The sequence below is a fragment of the Pholcus phalangioides genome, unplaced genomic scaffold, assembly GCF_987345545.1.
Source record: "Pholcus phalangioides strain wild (caught in Gottingen) unplaced genomic scaffold, Ppha-v1.0 ptg000008l_1, whole genome shotgun sequence".
Taxonomy (NCBI): Eukaryota; Metazoa; Arthropoda; class Arachnida; order Araneae; family Pholcidae; genus Pholcus; species Pholcus phalangioides.
This window is the reverse complement of record NW_028301601.1, coordinates 22174661-22189367: the sequence shown is the minus strand read 5'-3', so window position 1 is coordinate 22189367 and position 14707 is coordinate 22174661. Positions and strand designations below refer to the sequence as shown.

Here is a 14707-nt window from a genome sequence, read left to right as displayed (position 1 = left end):
TTAAATTTACTGTAGACTATATTCTGGCTATATTTTTCGAAAGATGCAATTTCTAAGTAATTGCAGATATGATTTTTAAAATTGTCAACGCAGTTGGCAGTGTCCCACATTTTCCCGTATTTGCGATCCGAAAAGAAGGATGTGTCAGAATAAGATGGTAATCTATTTCTTAGAGCAGCGGTCCTCAACCGGTGCTCCGTGTGCACTTCTTAGGGGCTCCGCGGTGACTTGAGGAAAATAAAATAAATGAGTAAATTTGATAGATATATATAAAATGAAAAAAAGAGGTCTACAGGGTTCCACCATAAAAATTATATACAAAAAGGGCTCCTCGAGTCAAACAGGGCTCCGATATAAAAGTTATGTACTGAAAAGGGCTCCGCGAGTCAAAAAAGGTTGAGAACCGCTGATCTATACTAAGTTGTTCCTGAAACGCGGATGTGTATCCCTTTTGAGAAGCACACGTTACAAAACATCTTAGGAAAATAGCTTCCATAGAGTAACATGGCTAGAGAATCCATTCAAATGTCATTTCCCACGTTCTTTTGTTTTTTTGCGAGGACATTGCACATTCGTGATTCTGGTATGACGTAGCCGATATATTGGTTATTGTACAAGTAGAATTTGACAAAATTACGTTACAAAACAAATGACAGTATGATACATGGTAATTAGCTCAGCTGAATAAAGGCATTCTTTAGTTTTGACATATTTTTTAATAAAAATTTCTCATTTGTAAGTTTTTATTTTGGAGAATCTCTCATGATCCCCCCTCAATTCATTGACACGACCCACGGTTTGCACAATACCGTGATTCGCCCTTACCATAGTTGAATAACAATGTGTTTCAACAAATGAATTACTTACTAGCTCATTATTGAGCAACAGAATCTCCTAAAAATACATTTTGGAGGTGTTGAAACGTCTGTTGAAAATCATTCGTGTTGGAGATTCCATTCCGGTAAGACGTGTTTGCGTCTAACCTCGAAGGAAGGCCTCTGTATGAGGCTTAATCTAGATTCAGGTAAGAATCACAGTTTTTAGGGCTTCGGGTCGTGGGCATTGACACGGTTAGGTAGCTCTGGGAAGGGTTCCCAATGTTTTCGTTTGATGTTTTTGTGGTTCGTTGTTCTTTCTCCCCTGTTAGTTTTTGGCTTAGCTCTGTGGACCAGAGAGGTACCGGGCATCGTGACCCCCGGCAGTTTGAGTGAGCGAACCCTTTGCGTTCGTCCTCTCTGCATTTGGAGGTCAGTTGCTCAGCCGCTTACACTCAACATCGTCGTGGCAATGGTATCACTGGCTCGTTGTTTCGAGTCACTGTGCCAATGGTGCCGGGTTTTGAGGTGGTGGGCTAAGGGTTCGCAGAGCTGAGCAGAAACCGTTTCATTCAAGACAACTGCAGTCAAACGTTGATTTTTAAGTCAGTCTGGGTGTCTCGCGGTTTCTCCAGTTATAACCGAAGTGACTCCACGCTGATCCAAGGAAAGCCGCCCATTAAGTAAAGCCACTCATTTGCTTAGCTTAAGAGATTTAGAAAGTATTAATTTGTTTACTAGTGAGTGTAATTAATGAGATGATTTTAAGTACAGTAAAACCTCTCTTTTGCGGTCACTGGTGGGACGAAAATAAAATTCGTCCGTAAAAAATGGGTGACCGTTCATCAAGGATTTCAATGGTATAACTTTTATTACACCAAGGGAAAATATTATTTGGCCGTAAAAGAGGGGTGACTCCATCAGTGGATTGTCCCCGTTAAAAGGGGTTTTACCGTACTACACTTAACCGCACATGCATCTCGTAAACATTTCTCTGGGAAATTTCTAAGGAATTTGTGCATGCAGAACGTGTTGTGTGCATATGCGTGACTCCCAACGTACAGTCAAACTCGGTTATAACGACTTCGGTTGTAAACGACACCTCGGCTGTAAGTATAGCGTCGATAAAATGCAACCACCTCGGATACAACGACGAATTAAATTATTAAATTAAATTTCGATCCTCACGTATTCCCAAGGGATCAGCATGATCCGTCCAGGGACTTTGCAGGACCCAGACCTTCACAGCTAGAGGCTAGCTTCCTAACGGCTCGACTGCCAGGCGGTGACAAGCGTCACTTTTGTTCCTATGCTGATGACGTTTCCTCAAGAAATTGTTGAGATTAGAGCTGATTACATCCAGGGAATGTCCGTCTGTTTTTTTATACCTAACGTTGGGGGGAAAAAAGATTCATTGCATGTAAATCGTAACAATCGTAAAATTTGTCAACCAGGTGTTTGTTATATCAAGGTCAGGTTTCAGAATTCATCAAATATGAGCTAATTATAGGTGTTATTTCGAAGATGTTCGGAAAAATTCGCTAAATCAGAGTTCATTATATCCGATTCCGATAGTCATCTGGATAATAAAATGTTATCACGGAAATGAGACCGATTCATCCCACTTACCAATACGAAATGTCGATTATGCATAATAACCGGCAAATGTGATGAATTCAGCACGATTCATCATGTCATGGACGACGCTTGGGTATTATGCATAATCGACCGTAAAAGTGATAAATCTAGGGAAGTTTATCAAACTTACAAAAATGGTAGGTGATAACGCAAAATAAACGTATTTATCACATTTACCGTAACATTATCACCCTAATTAGTATAAAGTACACTGATTAACAGGGGGGGGGAAACGAGTCGCTATAACCGCGGGGTCGTTGCATTTTCATTGACAATAATGTGGGATGAATATATTTATGTGATTATAATTAATTATACTCATACTGAGTTATAATTATCATGATATAATTTATACGTTATTGGGGGTGTGGGCGGGGTGCATGTGTGGTGTAGCAGTAGTAGGTAGGGCCTCCAAAAAATGGCTCGGGGATCCATGATGTTCTTAAGTCAGCCACCTCGTTGGGCAGTTTACCTAATGTGGCGTTGTATTTGTATTTGTATTTGTAAATAATCTTAATTATTGATTTCAAAACTTCAACTAAGCCTTGTTGAAAATAGAGAAAAAATAAAAGGGGCAAGAGGTTCGTTAACATTATTCTCTATGAGAATTAGTTACAACCGCCACTTATTGACGTTATAACCGAGTTGTCGTAACAACCGTGGTCGTTGTAAGAAGGTCGTTGAGCGAAAATATTGAAGTAATATTGAAAAATTATGCAAATCCAGTCGTTATTGAAGAATATCTTATATCCTCGATTCATGGGAAAATTCGCCGACAGCAATTCATCTCGCCACGCAATTCACCAATATGAAAATTTCACGGACAAACAGTTCGTCACGAGTGAGTGAGTGATTGAGCGAGCGAGTGAATGTGTGATTGAGCGATTGAGCAAGTAAGTAAATATGTGAGCCAGTGAATGAATGTGTGAGCGAGTGATTGAGCAAGTGAGGGAATGTGTGAGCGAGTGATCAAGCAAGTAAGTGAATGTGTAAGCGAGTGATTGAGCAAGTGAGGGAATGTGTGAGCGAGTGATCAAGCAAGTAAGTGAATGTGTAAGCGAGTGATTGAGCAAGTGAGTGAATATGTGAGCAAGTGAGTGAATATGTGAGCAAGTGAGTGAATATGTGAGCAAGTGAGTGAATATGTGAGCAAGTGAGTGAATATGTGAGCAAGTGAATGAATGTGTGAGCGGGTGACTGAGCGAAGGAGTGAATGTTTGAGTGAGTGAATGTGTGAGCGAATGATTGAGCAAGTGAGTGAATATGTGAGCGAGTGAGGGACCGAATGAGTTGGTGAATCAGCCAGTGAACAAGCTAGTAAGTCACTAAAGTGTTCATGTGCTCACCAGCTCACTCACTCGCTCACTTGCTCACCTGCTCTTTCACACGCTCATCTATTTACTTACTCGCTCACCCACCCACTAACTCTCACTCACTCACCTACTTATTTTTCCAGTCACTCGCTCAGCACTCCTTGACTTATTCTTATTTCTCATTAGCTGTCACTCGATCAACCGTCAGTTTCTGTTATCCGTCATCGTTTTAAAAAAAAATGCGTAAATATCAACACAAACAAACAGACATCTTCAAAATTGTCCACGGATTACTTTTACACCCTACTGCAGCGGTTCTCAACCGGTGCTCCGCGGAGCCGTTGGGACTCCTTGTGCGCTCCTCAAGGGCTCCGCGGCCACTCCAGGAAAATATAAAAAAACAGTTATTTGAAAAAAAAATTATAATTACTTTAGAATAATAAAAATAAATCATTAATTTTGCTAAATAAGTAAACGGGGCTCCGCCATAGAAATTATATGCCGAAAAGGGCTCCGCGAGTCAAAAAAGGTTGAGTACCGCTGTCTTAGAGGAATAGTATCTCTTTCATAGAATATAAGAATTTATTTCGTAGAATATAAGAATTTATTTCGTAGAAGATGAGAATCCTTTTCTGAGAAGATAAGAATCTCTTTCCGAGAAGATAAAAAAATCCGTTTCATAGAAGATAAAAAATCTCTCTCTTAGGCCAGTATTACACTATAGAAGTTTGATAAAAGTCCTATTATAAAGTTTGATAAAAGTCCTATTATAAAGTTTGATAAAAGTCCTATTATAAAGTTTGATAAAAGTCCTATTATAAAGTTTGATAAACGTTCTATTATAAAGTTTGATAAAAGTCCTATTATAAAACTTGATAAATGCAGCCAATAAGGTCAACGGTTGCAATTTCTAGAATGTAACCAATAACCTTATTGGTTAAATTTTTCAAGTTTTATAAAATGGATTTTATCAAACTTTTATAGTGTAATACCTCCCTTAGAAAGTAATCTCTTTCGTAGATCTCTTTTAGAATACATCTTCCTTGGAATGAAGAATCTCTTCCGTAAAAGATAAAAATCTCTTCCGTAGAAGATAAGAATCTATCTCTTAGAAGATAAGAATCTATCTCTTAGAAGATATTTCTTAGATGGGAATCTCTTTCTTAGATGATAAGATTCTCTTAGATTTTCCAGAAATTTCAATACAAATTTCTGGTATTTTTCATGATAAAATTTTACCCCCTTAGGTATGAAATTCACAAAGATGATATCGTGTTAGAAGTTTTTGAGCTACAAAAGGGGAATCTCCGAAATTGAATAAAATCTCAAAATGGAATTTATACGCAATTTTATTATCTACCATAATGCTATTTGAACTCCAAGCGCTCAAAAATGAATTTACGAAACGGAGGATAGGAATTTGTGGTATGCTTTACATACTAGACTTATATTCAGGCATCCAAAATTTTGTGCTCTTGAAAATGTGTTGACATTTTTATCAACGATATATGATCTCGAAAGCGAATTTATACTTTTCATCTAAAATTTTATGCTTTCGGAAGTGAACTTAAATTTGATGCAAAAAAATTCCGTACTTCAAATTCCCATTTGGTGTCAAAACTTTTATGCTGTGGAAAGCGGATTTACAAACACTTTATGCTCCCGAAAGCATATATTGGCGTTTGGTATCAAAAATATTTTACTCTCGAAAGTGATTTTTTACATTTGATGTCAAAACTTTTGTTTTCCAAAGTGAATTTTCATTCACTCATTTCAAAATTCTATATATCTGCTCCAAGTTCACAATTCTCATCAAAAATTCTAGGTTCCTAATTCATATTTGGTTTGGAAAATTCTATGCTCAAAATTCATATTTGGTCTAAAAAATTATATCAAAATTTTAATTTATAAATTCCAGACTCATATTTGGTATCAAAATTTTCATTTATAAATTCCAAATTCATATTTGGAATCAAACATTCTTTCTATGTTGCAAATTCCCAATTGATAACAAAAATTCGATGCTCTCGAAAATGAATTTAAATTTAGATATGAAAAATCAAAATGCTACCAAAACCAATCTACTTATAAAAGATATAAGTAGATTAGTATCCCAAATTGAATTCTCAGAAATGGGAATCCAAATATTCGGTATCAAGAGTTTCAACCCCGGAAAGTGAATCTACGGAATGTACATGATGTACTGAGACACATAATCCTAAGAAAAAAAAACTTACATTGAGAGCAGCTATTATGTATTCCCTCACCATCTTCGTTGTTATAAGCCAGTCAAATAAAACGAGCTCTTGAGAGAAATACTGAGAATATATATAAAAGCAACAATTTGTTTCCGCGCTAAGTTTTAGGCAGTTGGATTACGTGAGATGGAAATTTATTCAACATGCATGTGAAACCACTTTAGTATAATACGAAGGCAAACCTACCGTTTTGAAACATGACGATGTAATATTGATAATTTTGTTACGTATTTCGAAATATTATAATACGTTATTTAGCGTAGCATGGCATTATACGTCCTGATGTCATAAAAAAGATATATATATATATATACAAACAAAAGCATTTAAGAGTGCTTGTTTGAAATATTTCAGCTATATTTGTGTGTGTTAAATTATTTAAGAGTGAAAAAAGGTTCACAATCAATCCATTACATAATTCACAATGTAACCATAGCAAACTTGAATAAACATCATTGAGTTTAATGGTTATTCCCGAAAGTCATTGAAAAATTTCGCCGAGAAACTGGCAAAAAAGATAAATAAATGGGAGAAATAACTCTCTTACGAAGCAGCGAAAAATACATAAATAGGAGATATAATTTGCAAACCAAGAAAAAAAAATACATTAACAGAAGAAATCATTTACGCACCCGCACAAATACATAAATAGAAGAAATAATTTGCAACTACATGAATCAGACGAAATGTTTCGCGGACCAGCAAAAAGAATTCCCACTTATATCATATGAAAAAAACAGTGTAATAGACTAGTCGGAGGCGCATATATGGCTTTACCGCCTGCAGTCCATTCGAATTTTGCTGCCCTTCTCCGGTTCTGATTTAATGTTCCTGACCACTAAAAAGGCAATATGCATAGACTATACCTTTTTCAAAATCAAGTATGTACTTAGAAGAATGGTGGAGTCACCAAGGTATTTCAAGGTTGCAAAACTTGCACCAGGAATTGAAGGTAGACTCAATATACAAATTTGTCAAACAAAGTTGGACAATTCGAATGTGCAACATCTCACAGATAACAGTAATTATGACAAAGTAGGAAGAAAACATTTTGTATGTAAAGTATATTATTGATGGCAATAAATATTGATGGCATTATTGATGGCAATATATCTTGTTGGCAATAAATAACCCAAAATATAAAGATAATTTTTCGAAATTGAATATAAATTGAAATATTTTTCTTTTGCTTAGCATATGTAAACATGTACGTAATTCTTCGCATTTTGTTAATAACTTTGAAATTAAGTGCGAATTTAGTTTTGAATCACTTACATACGGAGAGTTTTTTGCATGCATGAAAGAAGAAAAACATGTCTATATATTTTATTATAATTTAATTATATTTAGAACCATGTATATTTATTAGGACAAAGGATCCATTTTTTGCTAGTATCAGTGATAATTTTGTTTGCAAGTAATATATTTTGTTTAATTTGATTTTTGGAATAATATCTACGTATAATTATAGGTCAAAAAGTCCGTTATGTTTTGCAAGCGTGGAAAAATTTGATTTGAGTTAGGAGATAAATTACTGAGAAAAAATATAATGGGACGAAAAGAGTCAGTTATTGATAGGATAGAGTCGATTGGATAAGGTCTAGATGTCAAAAGCAAATTATTGCATTATAAAACAAGGGCAGATTTTACGACTTAAGCAAAAGATATAGTTGAAAGAAGCCGATAAATGCAATGATGGTAACAGGAGGGTAAAAATAGGCAGTCTGATCACGTCCTGATGTGGCTACCCGAGAGCGCAAGTAAAATTAATAAATATTCCGTCAGTGGAAATGAATATTTCCCTCCATGTGGATATCTCACTGAAAAAAATCATTTTTTAACATGCTTTTTTAATTATACCGGGTGTCCTGTAAGTGCTAATGTGGCCTCTATCTCATCAACCGTCCGCTTTAAGAAATGCTCAAAAGGCATTCATGAATTACCCTGTAACAGTTTTGAGAAGTGAAAACACAGCGTGTAGCAAAATAAAGAATCTAAATTTTTATACTGTCCCTTTGTCTCTCAATTTACAATAAGTAAGTTGTTGCACTGTATCTCCTGAGGCCAACAGAAAAAAAAATTCCATGTTACTAAGGACTTGAATATTGAAGCCTTACAATTTTTCTTTTGCACCTTCTTCTATAACTTCACTTACTTTTTCAGCTTATCCTTGTCTCATCACCACAGGTTGGGCGACCACTGTGATAGATAGCTATAAGTTTAGGTTAGGGGCCTTTCAAGTATTACGTCATCATCGATGGGGGGGGGGGGAGAGGGTTTCCGATTTGCTGACTTTTGATGACATTGAACATTGAAGGACCGGACACACCCCGCTTTCCAACTCATGGAGATATCGAAGCGTTCCCGAAAGATGGGTGCATCTGGAATTTTATTAAATGTGTATATGTATATATATTTATATAAATTTGTATAACAGAATAACAAGTCCAATTACCGGAGTATAAATCAACGAAATAATTATGATGAATCGTGATCTAAGAATGAACTTTAAATTGATATTGTAGCGTTCTTGGCACGTCTGGACTCCATAATCAAAGTTCCGCTGGTGGCGGTCCGTCCGCGTTCGTTGGATGTCACAAGTTATAGTCGTATAGGCCGTACAACGACAAATCGATGTCATGTTTGCGTCACATGGAAGTGTCCAAGTCAGCCAATGTTCGGAAACCAGCCTGGTGTTTTAGCTCATTCTAGGCACACATTCCTGTTCCATAAGCATCCTACGTCTTAATTCTCCTGGGCAATCAGGAGATTTTCATCATTCCCGAAGTTACATCGGCTGGCTAGCCGGATTATGCGTGGCATTGATTCACCGCGTTTACATGTTAACAGTAGAAAGACAGATCGCGAGAGTATACCTAGATAGACGGGATGGGGTCAAAATGATCCCTCCATGGTTTTTTTTTGCAATTTTTGGTTACCTTAATTTTTCAAATCACGGTATATCATTTTTAATACATAAATATAGTTATAACACAAAAAACAAAGGGTGAAACCACTGATCTGTTAATTTATTTTTTTTTATCTGGCACTTTAAGCATTCTGTACAAATCACCTCTGACGATGCACATTTGCCGCACACTGGGATTTTTGTATTGCATACAAGATTGAAGTGTTTTATTGTCTTTGCAGTTCCTTCTCACTTGGCATTTCTGTCGTTTTTTGTCTCCATCAATAGGTGTTTTGCATATTATCGCATTTTGAATTGTAGTTTTCAAGTTTAAATACTCAGCACGGAGTTCTTCACATAACTGCAATATGTAAGTTCTCCGATTCATCTTTTTTCCTGTTACATGTTTGTACAAAATCCAAGCATTTATCGCTGACATATCCAGAATGTTAGAAAATACATGCATTGGATAACGACGACTTCCAGTCTTGGTCGTGTATAACCGCACCAATTGATCCACGATGTCGACTCCACATATTCAGTTTCGTTATTATAGGCAACTGTTTCTGTGGTCTTTTTCCGACAAGGTAATCATTTCTCACGATTTTACGTTTCTTATTTCTCAATGGCGTTCTATTTTGTACCAACTGATGCACCATTGGAGAAATAATTTTATTTTGATTTAAATTTTCGTCATCAGAACCGCTACTTGCTTCTCCACAGTTCGGCATAAGGTAGATCTCGTGCTCTTCTGCATTTTCATCATCACTGCTTCTAGAGTTTCTCTCATCTAATCTTTGTAAGTCCTGGAGTATTTCTTCTTCAGTAAATATACGTTTTCTCGCCATTTCTAAACTGTTTGAAATGATCACGTGCACTCAAACTTTCTACGTCAAAGGACAAGCAATTTATCGGATAATATGGAAAGAATGCTTGACAAAAATCAAAAATTACACACCTGCTGACGGACACTTGCAGATAAGAATGGAAAGAAAAGAAAGGTCAAATGCAAAAAAAGACTTTCAGAAGGATTATAACCTATTTAGAAATCAGTTGTGACGATAACAGTAGTATTTACCGCATAATGTGCTAGGATATAAGGAAGGGGCCATAATGACCCCCTTCCATCTTTCTAGGTATATCCTCTCGTATCTTCGTTGATAAAAAAGACAACGAATAAAACTTTGGTATACAATAAGAACATGCTAATTCAGGAAAAGTCGATAAATTTCAGGTGGTTCGGTTTATTTTTAGCAGAGATATGCAAGCTTAAACAGCGTGCCGGGTAATAAAGACCCCCGCCGTCTTTCTAGTGTTAAGTTTTTATAGTTTTTCCAACAAAGTTCGCCGTTCAACGACGTATCAGTTTCATGAATTTCCAGTACCCCTACGTGGCCGCAAGTTGTAGACTCTACCTGGTTGATATTATAGCGTCCTTGGCACCATCACTGGTCTGGAAGGCTGAAATTCATCCTGCTTCTTCCGTAATCCACCCTTCTTGTCGTGCAGCAAGTATAAGTTACGGTCTAAAAATTGAGTCAAATTTTGAATGCGCGAGAAGTTCATCGGACTTTTTAGTATTCTTCTTTTGAATGCCGTCATCTGACTTTGTGACATATGACCAAAATGAAACGCCGATGTTTGTGGACATTGGCAGACGTAATACCATAGCGAGCCCGTAGCACCACACTTACAAGCATTGTGAGATGGTCGTCCAAAGCTCTGCAAGTATGTCGGAAATGGACCATGCTCAGTTAAAAGGATCGTTTCGGCCAAAGTAGAGCAACCAAGTCTTTTAATGTTGTCGCCTCTTTCGCAAGTTGATCCGCTTTTTCATTTCCAGCAATACCTACGTGCGCTTTGACCCAGACTAATCTTATGTTGTCGTGAGCGCGTAGGATAAGACGAATACTTCGTACGTAAGGGTTAGGTGAACGAGGATCATGTATGGCTAGGAGGCCAGATGCGCTATTTGTCAAGATTGTTACTGGACAAAGCATCTCTTCCGGGCTCGCTATATTAGACACAGCATTGAGTCTGAAAATCTCGGTTTGGAATACGCTATTCTCTTTAGCTAACCTTCGACTCCATTGCTCCTCTATTGAACCATCTTCCGCTAGTACCACATACGCGCAGCCAGTAGCCGTTTCTGTTTTAGAACCATCAGTGAATATTTTCTTAGAGCCCAAGGAATCAATATTATCAATACCGAATGACATTATTTCGGACTTGGTGAGATCTGTGCTTGGGTGAAACAGCCATTGCTTATGTCGCTGTTCGAATTGGTTCGATGAAATTCGCTGCTCGTCCAATATTATGTCCTTTTCAAAATGTAGCAGTCTGGTCTTGAGAGCCTCGTACTCCATGTAAATACTCAAAGCTGGTTTGCCTGTAGCCACATACAGAACTTCGTTCGCGGTTGCAACGTATGCTCCTGTAGCATATAGAAGAAAGGGACGCTGTGCGATATCCAGAGCTCTCTTTTGCTTTTGAGTTGGGTGCTGATACCAAGCGGCGCATCCGCATGAAAGTTGCCTTTGTACAATAGTCTTATACAAGATGTTGCGAAAGGCTCGCTGCATTCCCCATTTCGATCCGGTCAATCTGCGCAGTAATTGCAGTGTGCCATTTACTTTGTTGACCTGTTTTTGGATGTGCACCATAAAGTTCAAAATTTACTATCAAAGTACACACCAAGGTATCGTATTATCTGAGACGGTCGAATTCGTATACCTTCAAAATGGAGATCTTAGGTTTCTTTTTTTTCTTTGGGTGCGGCCACAAGAAGTGGGGTTTTTTCTACTTCCATTTGTAGTTTATTATTAGCCAGCCAAATGCTCAATTTTTCGAACACTGTCTGTGCTTCATCCGTTATTGCTCTATGGTCTTCGCCGGATATAACATATTCCAGATCGTCCGCAGATGCCTGTAGATATACCCGCGGGTCCCAGTTAATCTGTAAAAGCGTGTTAAGGACAAGTGACCACATCAAGGGGCCACTGCATGAGCCCTGTGTGGACACCCTTTCATCTGCTTTTTCATGGTTATTCCTCCGTCTGTGGAGATCATTATATTTTTCTTTCAAACCGAGCGTAACTCAGGTGTATAACCATCTATGGTCGATTTACTACCTAGTGAGTTGTACCGGAAGTGTAACTGTGTGTGTACCTAACAATCTGAGTGCGTATTGCTGAAGTGGTCGGCTGAAGTTGGTTTTCTGTGGTTCCCAACTTCAAGGCGCAAATGCGAGCCGATCTCCCCGTTAAAAAGTCTCGCCACAGAGAGCAACAGTCCTACAACGATAAATCATTCAATCATAACACTTCACTCATAGTTAGAAAAACTTGTGGCAGATGGCAGCACTACACATAACAAGCATTACAGAGAAACAACGAAACTTCACGTGAGGTTTCACTACACGTACATTCCCGCATGTACCCATTCGTTTGGGGGTTCCGCGGGCGGGGGGGGGGGCTGTGGGCGGGGTGCATGTGTGGTGTAGTAGTAGTAGTAGGTAGGGCCTCCAAAAATGGCTCGGGGATCCATGATGTTCTTAAGTCAGCCACCTCGTTGGGCAATTTGCCTGTTGTGGCGTTGTATTTGTATGTAGTGTTGTGTTTGTATTTTCAGTGTCGCCATCTATATTTCAAAAGTAAAATGAATAATGTGTTATGATTGAATTACATTTATATTGTTTGTCACTTCAGTGATCTCTAAATGTTTCGCGGATCCAAGTGATCTGGAACTGTGTCCGGGCTACATAAGTGCTCTGGAACTGTGCCACGCATCACTCATGTGATCCGTAATTATATGCCGCGGATCACTTAAATAATCTGAGAATGTGCCGCGGATAACTTGAGTGATGTAGAACCGCACTGGGGGGCCACTTGAGTGCTCTAAAATTACGTCACATGTCACTCAGGGGAAGTCTGAATGTGTCACAGATCGCTTAAGTGTTCTGGAACTGTGTCCCAGGTCATTTAAGTGATCTGAAAATGTGCCACGGGCCGCTTAAATGTTCTGGAATTGTACCACGGGACACTTAACATTTTTCCAAAATTAGGTTTGAGGTGGGCAAGCCACATCAGATAATCCCCCGAGGCCATATTTGGTCCGCAGGCCAAGGGCCTTTATGCGATTTACCATTATATGGCTTAGAGGGTAGGTCGCAATAAATTTATTAAAGATAAATTTTGAGTTCATAGCCTTCAAATAACATTGAAATTAACAGAAATTGATTGTAATAACCATATAAAGGTATTTGCTTCCGAAATTTCAAATAAAAAAAATATTTTTTATGCCCCCCCCCCCTTCCTATGTACGTCTCTGATCCCACCAATATGCGTTAGGATTCAGAGGGGCAGAGCTGATGACGAAATTTTGCTGACAAGGGGGGGGGGGGGGGGTCAGAGTTTTGCTGACTTGGGGAGGGGGTCAAAAAGGACTAAAAATTTGCTTACGTAATACTTGCACGGCCCCCTTAGAGTTCGGTTGGTTGGGGTTCAGCCAGCACCTGCTACTAGAAATAGAAGGCCTCGGCACGGGTTGACAAGTTCATCTGTAACGCGTCATTAATAAGACTACTTAGCGAGTTTGCCTCATTTTGATCCACAGCATTCTATTCCGTTTCTTCTTATTTTTGGCGTAGAATCTTCCTGGTTGGCTCGCAAATACCGCATGGTGATTGGATGTGGGGGCATAGAAATCGCCAATTCTCAGCCCGATTGGTTCTTTCCTGCACGACGATGATACTGGCACGAGAAGGGAATTTTCCCCCCTGAATATTCCAAAGCCGCTTGAAGAACTCTTAATGCAGCTTTGGAATATTCTGAGGGAAAGTGGACTATTTGCTGGCGTCACGAGCAGCGTGCGTACGCCTTCTATCTCTAGGAGGTGCTGGTTCAGCCAACGCCATCTACAGAACAGTTCTATAGGTAGCGTGCCTTCTCGGGCCCATTAAAAGGTAATGATTGTATAAAATAAGTATGCATTTTTGTGGGGCTCTGGTTCAGCAATAACTACATGACATTCAATTGGCTCCACGATCAAGGACACTGCCCTCATCATCAGATCCTAATAACTTCAGCGAAGCCAAAGCCGTCCACAAAAAAAAAATTGTATTATCTAAATTTAAATACCCATAAAAGCAAGTGATACAATTATAAAAAATAAGTATGAAATTTCTGATACCAGATAATTTTTGATGCTAAGTAAAGTTGATGTTGAAGTTTGAAAAATGTGAAATCGTTTACAAAAATATATAGAAATTAGTAAGGAATTAATTGTGAATTTTTAAGAGCTAAAAGACAAAATTTTCAAGAGATGGCACTTCAGTGACTCGTAAAATAGTAGGGTGAAATAATCAAAAAGTCAAGGTTCCGCCGAGATTTGAACTCAGATCGCTGGATTCAAAGTCCAGTATGCTAACCATTACACCACGGAACCACATTTACTACTGACGTTTTTTTATTGCCGTTAAGCTTTCCACTGCTGTTAAAGAGCTGAGACGAGACAGCTGATAAAATATCCCATCGGGCTTTTGGAATGAATAGACACGGGAGAATAACGTTTTTCATTCTAATGTCTTTATCACAGTCGTAAAGAATAGAATATAGTATTTAGCTCGACTTACGAGATAAATTCTCTCAAAAAATCAATCATCACGACAATATTTTTTCGAGGAAAATATGAGATGCTGCTAATTATCACTAACAATGTTGCGAAGGGTTCGCAAAGTTTTAATATTTTTGGAAAAAAAAAACTGTACAATTACGG

General features: G+C 38.1%; 1 protein-coding gene and 1 non-coding gene across 2 annotated transcripts; both read right to left on the bottom strand.

The window, feature by feature from the left end:
* Positions 1-10686: 10686 nt before the first annotated feature.
* Positions 10687-11595, bottom strand: LOC149083990 (uncharacterized). The gene has a single exon (XM_089235245.1). It carries the CDS (start codon positions 11593-11595, stop codon positions 10687-10689), a length of 909 nt encoding a protein of 302 aa, XP_089091371.1.
* A 2710-nt stretch (positions 11596-14305) lies between these two features.
* On the bottom strand, positions 14306-14377 carry TRNAQ-UUG (transfer RNA glutamine (anticodon UUG)). The gene has a single exon. It is a non-coding gene; the product is annotated as a tRNA-Gln (tRNA).
* Between the last annotated feature and the right edge of the window lie 330 nt (positions 14378-14707).

Bases quoted from the DNA above. Each gene is read 5' to 3' on its own strand.
- LOC149083990 (XM_089235245.1), bottom strand. From the start codon at position 11,595: ATGGTGCACATCCAAAAACAGGTCAACAAAGTAAATGGCACACTGCAA.